The 13,390-nt window shown below is 44.2% G+C and overlaps 1 protein-coding gene across 2 annotated transcripts in view; it reads left to right on the top strand.

Annotated features, from left to right (window-relative positions):
• Positions 1-6,910, top strand: part of satb1b (SATB homeobox 1b) — a 60,033-nt gene extending 53,123 nt beyond the window's left edge. For both annotated transcript variants that reach the window (XM_083917644.1, XM_083917643.1), the window contains exons 12-13: positions 3,422-3,631; positions 6,139-6,910. In XM_083917644.1, coding sequence (XP_083773770.1) covers positions 3,422-3,631; positions 6,139-6,777 — 849 coding nt within the window. In that variant the 3' untranslated portion in view covers positions 6,778-6,910. The remainder of the gene's footprint in view (positions 1-3,421; positions 3,632-6,138) is intronic.
• The last annotated feature ends 6,480 nt before the right edge of the window (positions 6,911-13,390 follow it).

Here is a 13,390-nt window from a genome sequence, read left to right as displayed (position 1 = left end):
CAGAAACACTGGGATCTGTGTTGTGAGGATAACACAGATTTTTTACATTTTTATAAAAATACATTAACGCTGTAGGTGATAATTATTCATCTCGTCAGTCACAGACTTGACGAGATCGTGGCATCGACCTTTAAACTGCGATGAGATGAAATATCCAGTTTGAACGAGTGTCGTTGTGAAACACAGCGAGTGTGTTTTCTGTGTTGGCCGACAACTAGGCCCGCTGTGAACTACCTGTTCTATTTATTTATAGAGTGCCCTTAATGATCTTCAACAAAACACAGAGTACACTGGATTGAAGAGCCCTAGATTTTGTTTTCTGGACCGCGCTGGAGCACTTTAGCGGCAGGGGCAGCAAGTTCCATGATCCAATCAAGAGCGGTTGGTGCTCGTCAGCTGCGGTGGAGAGGCTCAACAAATTACATTAAATAATAAAGGGGGGGACAGATTTACAACAGTTTGGTAACGCTGAGCATAACATCTTGTTGGTTTAGTCGTTCATTGTCTGCAAAGATGTTTTTATATATACATCAGATATATTCCACCTTTACATCGTAGAGGGAATACGTTTTATGCCATTTACAGTATCCCGGTGTTTTACTTTGAAAGTTAACTGACAACGAGGGAGTCAAATCGCTAACTTCTCCCACTCCCTCGCTCTCTCTTTCTATTTCTCCCCATCTCTCTCTCCTCTCTTTATCCCCGCTGCCTCTGCCTGGCCTGTGGAAGCAATGCAATTAGACAAACACAAACAAAGCTCTTGAAACTGCCATGGAAAATGCTGACTGTCCACTGTCCGCAGAGCTGGCCGGTAGCAGCGCTAACGGCTGTTTGACGTACACCACATAAAAAGCGTTTAGCAAATGTCCGTGGGATTCTTCCTTCAACTCCTTCTGCAAAAGCTGAATTTCAGCTCAGACACCGAAGGAACTGCGGGCAGCAAAGTAAAAAGCCGCACACACACAAAACATTCACACTCGTGAACTAATAAACTCTCTGTACTTTATTTCATCAAATGGACTTCCTGGCATCGAAACGGAGTTCACGTCGTGCCTTTGTTTGATTGGCTCTGCTACTTTGGGTTTAATCCTGCTGGTTTTGGGAGTGTTTGAGTTGGATTACTCCAGCGTTGGGCCAGGGTACAGTTTCTCTGGCTTTGACAAGATGGTGTGTGATGGTTCGTGTGCGTCTGTTTGTGTGTTTGCGCGTTGTGTACGTGTGTTCTCCCTCTATACCGAATCAGCTGAAACCACAGACAGCCCAACTGGAGCGCCGTCCAAATCCCTCTGCATGCAAATTAAAAACGCAACAATAAACGTGGCAAAGGAACAAGGTGGGCACGCAGGCTTTATGGCCCCCTCTACCCGCTCTCCTCCCTCTTTCTCACTCTCTCTTTATGTCTCTCTCTCTCTCTTTCTCCCCCTCTCGGCTTCCTCCAAAACCCCTCCTGGGTTTGATGTGGCTTATGGGAGGAGTTGGAACAGGGGACAACCAAACTGCTGAGTTATCTCTTGCATGCAGTGTGGCGGCGTGGCTCTGCCCTCTGTGTGCATGGATGTGTGTGTGTGTGTCTGTGTGCGGACCAGCAGCGCGGTGTAATCCTGTGGAAATGAAAGGTGCTGCCGCGCACTGGCCGGGAGATTACAGCGCCGCGTTGTCACGGTGCCAGGACAGACTACCCGGCTGAGCGAGTAGCCCTCTGTAACACACACACACACACTCACACACACACCTCGCTGCTTCTCTTTGACGCTGCGTTTCCTCCTCGCTGGTTTCACTCCCCGGCCGTCCCTCCTTCTTCATCCACTTCTGTCCCTTTACAGCTCTCTTGTTGCTTCATCTCCTCCCCCCCTGACTCCTCTTCACTCTCCCACACAGCACTACAGTGTGTTATTTCCCTTCACTCTTACTCACACACACACCGGCCTGCTGCGGTTTAGGTCATCACGTCTGAGGCTGTGAGATCACGTCACTCAACTCCTGCTGAGCCCTTCTGTCACTCGGCTCCGTTCACACACATTTGAGTTACTGTAAATGTGGGAAGACCTCAATCAAACGAACTCATGTCCTGACTCTAATAAGAAAAGACAAAATCAGTCACAAGTACAGAAATGTAAAGACAAGGCCTCGTTTCAAGGTTATTTTATTTGTCATTAAGAGTTGTACGAGCAAATCTAAGTTTGTGGCTCCTCCACACTAAACACACATTGAACATATATGCATTTAGTTAATCTGTCCTTTATTCTCACAAGTGATTAATAATCATTTTGTTTCTAAAATGTCTGAAAATTGTGAAACGCTAAATTTATAATAACCAAGAGTCCAAAAACTTTAAATATGGCTCGGCCCGTATGTGATATTTTAGGGGCATATTGATTTTTAGTTGTGTGGTAAATATGAGTGCAGGTTGAATTGGTTTCCAAATTAATGTCAAGGTAAATTAAGTAGTTATGTATTATATTATGTGCCCTGCGTTAGACTGGCGTCCTGTCCAGGGTGGACCCCGCCTCACGCCCAATGTCAGCTGGGATCAGCTCCAGCCTCCCACAACCCCGACAGGGACAAGAGGCTGAAGATGAATGAATGAATGAATGAATGTATTATATTAGAAATAACTTTTTACACATCATTTTGAATGTTTCCAATTAGAATTTGGATTGTTAAACATTTTAAAAAACGTTAATACAAAGTCATGATATCCATGAACTCAGTTGTACTCTGCACGTGTCATTCTGTGCAGTTCTGCAGCTTTTACTCTAGAACAATATAGAAAACTACAAGTGAATTAGCACCTTTTTGTTCTGCACTGTCAGTAACGTGTCAGCTTCCTGTCGAATCCTTCGCTCATCAAGGTCACACTCATTGTGCGCCCATTGTCTGGATCAAATAAAGCGTTTGTGATTGTAACAGTCCCGTCCTGTTCCTCAGCTCTGTCTGTCAGGGCCCTCTGCTGGAGTGTTTCAAACATGGGAGTCACTCGCTTCCTCCCAAGGGTGCTTCTCAATATGCGAGTGTGTGTGTTCCTCCCCGCTGTGTCGCTTGACCTTGGTTAATTCACGTCTTCATCTTCAGCTGTGGCAGAAGAAAAACATACTAACCGCAGATGCAGCTGCAGTGAAACAATGTGCTGTTGTCTGTGTGTGTTTCTTACTTTGGATTTGGTTTATTTTGGCACTTTAAAGTGTTTTTGCAACTTCTTCTGTTGTTCATATTTAATTTAACCCCAGACGAAGCGTATTTAAAAATCTGATCTGCTCCTGGAAAACTGGGTGACTACGCGAACCAGCTTCCATCGCTCCTGCGCCTGAAATTAGTTTAGACACTTGAGAGATTCATGATACTTTCTTCCACCCGTGTTTACATCTGAGCCTAAAGATCCTGCTCTTTCTCTCCCTGTGTCTCCCCCTGATCCTTCCCTTAGGGCTGGCTCTGTGAGCTGCTGCGCTGGAAGGAGGACCCCTCTCCAGAGAACCGGACGCTCTGGGAGAACCTCTCCATGATCCGCCGCTTCCTGAGCCTCTGCCAGGTCGAACGCGACGCCATCTACGAGCAGGAGAGCAGCGCCGGGCAGCAGCAGCACCACAACGAGCGGCCGACGCACCTGATGCACATGTCCGCTGACCAGTCACAGGTGAGCGCGACTCAGTCAATGTGTTCAGGACAAACACTTTGATTATTTATCAGGATTTTTCATTGATTTTAGGGACAAAATCTTCTATTGCACTTGTTCACATTGAAACAAATGCTTTCACCTTCATGTTGTGCTTCATTCTCGCTATTTAACACATCAAAATAAGACTTTAAATACGGTTCTTATTCACCTGAACTTAGTGTGTCTCTTAAAAGCAAAACGTAATTCAAATTACACCCAAAAGGATCTCTTCGCCTCCTGCTCCTGACATTAGATTTTTGTTTCAGTCTCTGTTTTAAAATCACTCCTCTGCTCTGAAGTGAAGCCGCAACATTCAGGAGAGTTTTTTAACGGCTGCTGCTGCTGCAGGTCGCGTGCGCGGCATCGTGACGGATCCTAAAAGTGAAGCCCGAACATCTCGGTCGCACCCTAGCGTCTGGCTGTTAGTTGAGGAAGCGCTTTATGGCACATGGAGCATCTTAAACGCCAATATCACAGTCGATTATGCTCTTTAAATTGTTGGAAAACTCCTGATCTTGATTAATAAGCATTAATTGTGTCGCCCTGAAAAACACACTCAAAACATTCTGCACAATTGTTCCGACAACACGTTTATAATAAAACATCAAAACGCAACCACACGCAAAAAGCACGTGCAAACAAATACAGACAGAATATGAACAACTATGAGAAATGAACTTGTTTACAGACACACACACACACATACACACACACAAGCACACACAAACACACACACACACACAAGCACATACACACACACAAGCAGACACACACACACGCACACACAAGCATATACACACACACAAGCACACACACACACACACACACTATCACATACACACACACACACACAAGCACATACACACACACAAGCACGCACACACACACACACACACACACAAGCACACACAAGCACACACACACACATATATAAGGTTTTAGTAGCACTTTTGCACTGTAACCACAGACTTCCATTTGATTAATTGTTCTGTCAGTCGTTTGTTCTTTCTTCTCAAATGTGAGGATTTCTTTGTCTTGTGTGATCGTAAACTGCTGTAAAATATAATAAATATAAATATTCTGGACTATTGGTCAGAAATAAAAGTAATTTAGAAACTATAGAAACAATTTTCCGATATTTTAAAGAGCAAATGATTCATCGATCGATCTGTGTTTCACTGTATTTTCCTGCTTTCTCTGAAGTTCTCTACCAAAAACATAATTTCCTCCCAGTTTATTTAATCCAGCTAATCTCTCAGGGATTGGTAACAAACTTGTTAATTAGAAATACAGGAACAATTAAAAGTTGCTGCTTTTCAAAGCTATCGTTAGCCTGAACTTATTTAACCGAGCCGTTAAATAAGAGACATCTGGCAGAGGAACGGAGAACAACACACATGCTCAGTTAATGGTCGAAGCGTCGTAATGAAGTACAATAATACTTCTATTAAAAGTCTGAGCCACAGCTGAGTGGTTGATTAGTTATTTGGTTACTGGGAGACACGGCCAGTGTTTCACAAAGACGACCATTTACTGGATATAAATAAGGTAATAGGATTTCTTTTACGAATCAGCCTCAGTAGCAGATACGGACGGATGAGGACTGGGGGAATTTTCTTTGCATGCAAACAGAAATGGTGGCAGATTGATCAAATAGGATTATTTCTGATTTAATAGTTTTACACCGTCCATAAGAGACTAGTGTTTGGATGTTTTGTGCCGGTCCTTCACTAACGCGATACATTAGCCAAATTAGCTCCCATTTGCTCAACAAGAACTATCATAGCTCGCTATATTGGTACAGTAAAATCACATCTATGGGTGCATTTATGCAGCTGGCAGACAAAGTCCCTGCAAAGTGCTGTTTCGCAAACTTGATTATGAAACACCTATTCTGCAGCGTCTGACTCAGAAGTGAAAATAAAAGAGCACCCATTCTGCGGGGTCAATGGGGACCACGAGTTGCCCACTCGCTGCCTCTCCAACCACACAATGAGACATTTTACAAGTAATGTGTCATGTGTTTACACTAACGGCATTCTGACGGCAGAGTGGAAGCCATCGATAGCGTTCTCACACTGCGGCAAATCAGCCGGACCATCGCAGCGTGGATTGTGCACGGGGAGCTTGTTTATCGTTGCTGGCAATAGAGACTGATAAGCAGCAGAGGCTATAATGGAGAGGCCAGTTTCCCTCTGTGTGTGTGTGTGTGTGTGTGTGTGTGTGTGTGTGTGTGTGTGTGTGTGTGTGACAATGAGACACAATCTCCCAATCCCAAAAACAGGCAAAAACATATCTGCAGAGCTGATTACATTCAGCGTGATATGACATGGAAAGTTCCTTCGACCCGGTGCCGGTTCCTCACGCCGCGGGCCCCTTTTTCCTCACAACTCACTTGATTTTAATGAAAGTTCTTATTAAGGCGCCGATGAGTGTTCGCTGATAACATCCCGTCTCCTTTCTCTTCCCCTTCTCTCCCACTGCAGCCACCCCAGTCCCTGCAGCAGCACCCGCCCTCCCTGTCCCTCCAGCACCCCTCCCAACCCCTTTTGTCCCAGCAGCCCTTGCAGCAACTGCAGCCCTGCACCGGCCCCCGGTTGCCGCCTCGCCAGCCCTCCACCGCCTCTCCAGCCGAGATGGAGGACGAGGGCAGCCGCGGAGGGAGCATCAAGTCCCGCCCCTGCGGAGGGAAGATCTCCCTGGAGGCTCTGGGCATCCTGCAGAGCTTCATCCAGGACGTAGGCCTGTACCCCGACGAGGAGGCCATCCACACCCTGTCCGCCCAGCTGGACCTGCCCAAGCTCACCATCATTAAGTTCTTCCAGAACCAGCGCTTCTACATCAATCACCCAGCCAAGGCGCACAAGGAGCCCAGCAACAACAACAACAACAACAACAACAGCAGCACCGCAGCCACCATCAACACCAACACCAGCAGCAGCAGCAGCAGCAGCAGCCCCGCCTTCGAGGAGGAGCTGACGGACTTCAGGGAGAGCGGAGAGCTGCTGAAGGAGCTGGAGGACAGCACGCAGACCAACAGCACCATCTTCTCCATCAAGATCGAAGAGCAGCTGGCCCGAGGCGCAGAGGCCCAGTGTGAGTCGGAGCACGAGGCCAGGGAGTAGGACGCTCCCCGTCTGAACACGTACCGGGAATTTCCTTGCGCGCACACACACACAGACTGATGACTGTGCTAAATGTAACGCTCTGGCCGACACAGAACCACCACACTGCAACTGCAAGAGTAGTGTTTTTAATGCGTGCGGCGTCTGGACCACATGAGGAGTCTTTATATATATCAGACTGGCGGGCGGGCGGGGTGAGGTGAGGTGAGGTGAGCGTTCACACACTGGAAAAAGCCCGTTTCAGACTCAAGTACTACTTTTTGGATTTTGTAAAACTTGTATTATTCACTGTAAAGACCGATGCATCATTTAAATAACCTGCACAAAAAATTATTCTAAGTCCGTTGCCGTGGATATTTGCTGACTGCACTCTCTGTCTGTTGTTTTACACTGACTTACTTTATCTTTTTTCGAGCTACTGATGATATTTGAAAAGAAAAAAAAGTCCCCCCCCTGGAGTTTGCGAGGACTTTGATCGGTGTTTACGTACGTGATGTTTAACTGGATTTTTAAAAATGTAAAAAAACAAAAAAAGAAAATAGCAAATGAAATCAAGGACCAAGTGGTTGACAAAGGCCTTAATCATGAGGTGTCGAGTCCGGAGCCTGCTGGCGGATCAGCTATTCTTTTAAAAAGCGCATAATGTGACAAACTCTGGACCGCCATCACCCGGCCCAGGTGCATTTCCCACGACAGCTCAGTCTTTACGTGTTATTTGTTAGGGAGGAAATATAAATATATATATATAGACATTATATTGTACCTGTAATAAAAAAAGAAATACAGTCTTAAAGAAACTATGCCAACGAATGCCTTGTACTATACGGCACTGCCGATGTTAGATTATTTTGCGAAACCTTTGTCACTGTAACTCTCTGAGTCGCCACACACACTTAGAAATGTGAATCACGCCATGTTTACGTTGTCCGACGTTATTTATTTTGCAGCGTTTCCGATGTAATTAAGTTTAATTTTTTAAAGTTTACGTCACACGGAGCTTTTTTTTTTGGTTGTTTCTGTTTAAACTCCACCGATCTCGTTTCTATTTATAAATGTGATTTTCGACAAAAAGTGTCTTAAACGTCTTAAAATGGAGAAATGTGCTTTAAAGGTTGCCTCTAAAAAAAAAAAAAAAAAAGTGCTGTACGTCGAGCGACTCATGCTACAAGCTTCACGATTAATGTTGTATGCAATTTTTACTATCATGCAAATAAGCGTAGGTAAAACGACTAACCTATAGAAACACCTTAGAGAGAAAAACATATGCAATCTGTGTGGAAATCGATGTCTGCGATGTGTCTTCCTTTGGTTAACGACGCGATTCAAAAAGCTATTCCTGTATAAACTTCCTGTATAGAAGTGTTTCCTTTTTTTTAACGGTTTGATTTCAACGAGAACACCAGTTATTTTGTTACGACTGACTGTTTTATAAGTGTTCCTCCGTTTCCTCTCTGCAGAAATGTTCTAACTAGAAGTGGGTATTGATTGTTAATTACACGATTAAACTGTTTGTATTGTACCACAGATTTCTTGGCATTAACTCGACCCCGTTCTTTTGGGCGCCGGAGCGGGATTTCCCCCTCCTCCGCGGAGCAAAAGATGAACCCATGTGAAGTGTTTTTAAATCTTCCTGCTAAGAGACGTCAGCCGACACCTTCAGCTGCGGTCACCCAATTTGTAATAACTGTAAATATCACATCTTATGAATCGTTGATTGTTTATTACTGTAAATATATTTGAAGGTTGTGCAAGAGCTCGCCGTACACGGTTGAAACCGACGCTCTCTGTCGCGCCTCTTCCTCTCAACACCGACTGTACCCGGGCTCTTCCACTGCATCTTCACGTCTAACTGCTGAGTGTATCTGAAGCACCTGTGAAATCTGAAATGAATAAATGTTAGGTGTGAACACCTGTAATAGCAAAAGCCCTCCGCGGAGTCAAGGTAGAGAACGCACAGGTGTCCTGACCTCGCTGTGAACCCCAGGTGAGGCCAGGTGTCTGCACCTTTAGGAAATTACCCTCACCTGTTCACACCCTTTGCGGTATGTGCCAGCCAGTCTGGGCTGGCGTTCTCTTGATGTTTTTTTTTTTTTTTCATGAATAAAAAGCCAGAGTGTAACGTTGTGTGTGTTCAGAGGCAACGACAAGCACGTTAACGGGTCGTACATGTTACAGGAAGTGTCTCGACACGCGCCGAGAGGTAAAATAAAGAACACGACAGAGCAAAGAGGCGTCATTAGGCCTCGTTATTTCCCGATTTTTGACGTCGCAGGTGACTCACTCACTGACAAACGGAGGTGAAGGTACCGGCACACAACAGGAGCTCCAGTGTAACGCTCCTCGTTATCACTGTTTCCATAAGGATCAGTGTTGTTTGCCTCAGACTTAGAGAGCTTTCCCACGCGGATGGCGCATACTTTCATTTAACAACTCGGTTTTGGAGGTGGTCTCGAGACTTTCTAGGAGAAAAGGAGGATTTTAAACATTTTCTTTATGTAATAATTAAGTTAAATCTCCTTAAAAGGGGTCAGGGGAAACCAAACCAGTGTCCACACACGGCTGAGAAAGAGCTTTAAAGCAGACGTTGAGCTGATGGCGACAACGACGACGACGACTGCTGCGTCCTCGTCTGAAAGCTCCAGCGTCGTGCTCGACGCTGGAGTTTCTCCGCGGGTGGGTGTCACGGGTGAGCGCTCACAGAAGACTGGCAACACTTTCCAAACTCCAGCTCCATTAGGCTGTTCGCTGGCTCTCCACGCCATCAGACGCACTTCAAAGACTCCCCCCCAGATGTCAAAATAGAAATCATAATTACCACAAGAATGGTGACTGATGAATCACCGACTCCGTTACCTCGGGCTTATCACGCTGTTGCTTATTTAAAAAATTAGGCTGCACCAGAGAAGTTTCCCAGAGTTCACTCAGAGGCGCCGCGTCATTTTTGCCACTTTTGAGGAACAAATACCTTTAAAAATAGGGTAAAAAAAGGAGCAGAGACGGCTTCTTCTTGTGATATGTGTAGAAATTCTCTCAACGTCGTAGCAAAGAAACACTTTCCACATATACGTTGCGGTGTCCGCACGTGGCTCGCTGAGGTTTGGGTCAAATAAAGCTTAATTTAACCCAAAGGGATTCAAACATGTGTATTTTAAATATGTAGCTGTGAGAGAAGAGGAGGCCCCGGGGAAGACCCAGGACCAGGTGGAGAGATTAGATCTCCACACTGGCCTGGGAACGCCTCGGGATCCCCATTATAGGTGATATTCTGGATCAGAAGGCTGTTGTTTGGACCTGTAGGAGAAGTTTATATACCGGTAACCCACGGTAACGGTCACAACATTGGTTACTTACAGTCTTTAAACAGGTGATATACAGGTGACCACATTAAAAACACACACTTTTGTACCTATGAACTGCAAGAAAAGCTGGGATTATATTTAGGAAACGCTGAGTCAAATACGCTGGGAGGAGGCCTCGGGGAAGACCCAGGACCAGGTGGAGAGATTAGATCTCCACACTGGCCTGGGAACGCCTCAGGATCCCCCAGTTAGAGCTGGTTAATGTGGCCCGGGAAAGGGAAGTTTGGGGTCCCCTGCTAAAGCTGCTGCCCCCGCGACCCGACCCCGGATAAGAGGCTGAAGATGAGATGAGATGAGACACCAAATACAATACAATAAATTAATAAATTACAATAAAGTAAAAGCATCATTTATATCTTTACAGTTTAAACGAACCACTCTGAGTCTTATTAGTAAAAATCAGTTCTCCAGTTTATGATAATACTGCGGTATAATATATAAATATATGTTTTACGGTGTGTGACGTGAGAGGGTCGAGGTAAAGGACGTTTAACCGCTCTTACAGACGACAAAAACACCCGTGTTTGATACTAAACTGTTCTTACCACGAGCTCTTTTACTCCTGCGTCCGTGTTTCCATTTTCCACTTTAGCTTTTCCGTGAGTTGATTAAAGCTGCGGTGATTATTTTGTTCTGCGGTGGAAAGTCCAAGTTAAAGGGAAAGTTCAGATGTTTTAAGTGTGGTTGCACTCAGCAGCACATTTAACAGTGTTTAAAACGTGAATTCACAAAGTCGCCTGAGTAAAAACAAAAGTTTAACTAGAAAAAAATGTACTTAAAGTAAATTAAAAGTGCTCAAAACGCAAAAAAAAGAGTGTTGCACTATTATAAATGATTGCATTATTAATACTAATGCATTTTAGGTACGTATTTTATGATTTCAACGTGTTTTGTTTTCTAATATCTTAAATCTGTCGGGTAAATGGAGTAAAATAAAACAGTGAAATAGAACAAAAAAGCATTACAAGGACGGTGAAGTGCGATTACTTTAAAGTACAGTGTCTAATGTGCGTACATGCACGGTCACATCCTCCTCTGGGATAAACGCTCAACACGCAGTGAAAGTTTAGACAAAACAACACTGAACACTGAAGTTTGGACGCACAACTCATTCACTGAGTTTCCTTTCAGGGCAGTTGACGTTGTAGATTCACACTGAAGGCATCAAAACGATGAATTAGCGCAATCATATCCCCGAGGATCAGATTCTGACAGTGAAACAAAACATTCTGCGTCTCTTTCCTTATGCAACTTAACGGAAAAAAGTATTTTTGGGTCAGAGGGCACCAGGGGACAGACCCGTTCGACCACTGTGTCAATTAGGTCGTGTGCAAGACGGTTAACGTTAGGCATTAACCTCACATGGTCACGGTTACACGGTGAAGGTGAGACATTGAAATCTAGGGGTTAGGTGGTCGGGGAGCGAGTCTGGCAAGAGTTCTTGGGAGTTCTTGGGTAAATCTTTGCTAACCATCTAGACAGGAAATTGGCTTCAAAGTCCGGCGTAGGCTACTTCCTGTGGGCCAGCATCAAACGCAGGAAGGAAGGATTTCGTTGCTTCTGAGCGCAGGACGCTGCAACGTGCTGTTGCTCATGAAGGAACGTTGGGTTTCTCATTCATTCATTCATCTTCAACCGCTTGTCCCTGTCGTGGTCACGGGGGGCTGGAGCCGATCCCAGCTGACATTGGGCGTGAGGCGGGGTCCACCCTGGACAGGACGCCAGTCTATCACAGGGCACATAGAGACGAACAGAGACAGACAACCATTCACACCTACGGGTGATTTAGAGTCATCAATGAACCGAACACCTGCACGTCTTTGGACTGTGGGAGGAAACCGGAGAACCCGGAGAAAACCCACGCAGACACGGGGAGATCATGCAAACTCCACACGGAAGGGCCCCAGCCGGGATTTGAACCTGGTACCCTCTCGCTGTGAGGCGACAGTGCTAAACACCAGATCACACGACCGTGCCGCCCCATGTTGGGTTTCTGTAAATCATAAATAAATAAGACCTGCTCCTTGTGGTGTCCTGAGATGAGTTTTGTTATAATTTGACACGATAAATAAAATTGTATTCAACAACATCCTGACTTTTACTCCGTCCTGCAGGAATGAATGTCTGTATCACCCACAGTGTAAACTACAGCGTGCAGCTTCTCTTCACACTGGGAATGTTTTAAATCCACAAATGGAAATGAACTGGATCCAAACTCTGCTCCAGGACGTTTACAGTCAGACTGAAACACGACGCCTCGATCGACCACTTTAAAAACACAAAAGTGATTAAAAAAAAGCACAATTAAAGGTTGAAAATGGAGAATGAGCAGAACAGCGCCACCTGGTGTCTCAAGGTCGTAGTCGCAACAACAAAAAGTAAATCCAGCGGTCGGGTTGCCAGGTTTGTGGCCGAGTGTGTCAAGTGATGAATCATAAAGGGTAACGACGCATTTTGACTGATACATTAACTTTACAATATGTAATTAATTAATTAATTAATTCTTTGTCATTAAAAATATGTTATTAATTAATTAATTAATTCTTAGTCATTTAAAGCAGACGCACTGTACTGATGTAATGTTTTTTCTTGTGTACTTGTCTGACACATTTAAGAAATCATTTTTTACAACAAAAATATTGATTCAGACTTAGTCAAAGTCAAAGTCAGCGTTATCGTCAATTCTTCACATGAACAAGACGCGTAGACGAGACAAGACAAAGACAAAGACAAGACACAATTAGTAAAGTGCAAGATACAAATGGTAAGAGACACAACATGAATGATCTAACTTCTATAGTAACAACAAAAAGAATACAATTGTAATAATAATAATGATAAGAATAATAATAAAAGTGCAAATGGTGGCATAATTGTGCAAAACGAGTGATAGCAGCAGGTCTATATGTGCAGTTTGCACAGTTATAGTTAAAGTTCCTACCAGGCCAAAACAGGTGTGAGGTGCACGGATGTTTTACAGTGACAACAAAACAATAGTAATAATAATAATCAAAATAATAATAAAAGTGCAGATGGCGGCATAATACTCTTACAGGTCTGGAAAGAATAATATAAATATATATATTACTGTTGTAGATATATATGTATGTGCATATATGTGTATGTGCATATATGTGTGTATTATTATTTTTGGGAGAAATATTCAAAATAAATGCAACAAACAAACAAACAAATATATGATATGTATGTAAACAATTAATATTTCAGCAGATTACTGTGAGCAGCCAGTTTAC

This window comes from Echiichthys vipera (assembly GCF_963691815.1).
Source record: "Echiichthys vipera genome assembly, chromosome: 8".
NCBI lineage: Eukaryota > Metazoa > Chordata > Actinopteri > Perciformes > Trachinidae > Echiichthys > Echiichthys vipera.
This window is presented reverse-complemented; position numbering and strand designations above follow the sequence as displayed.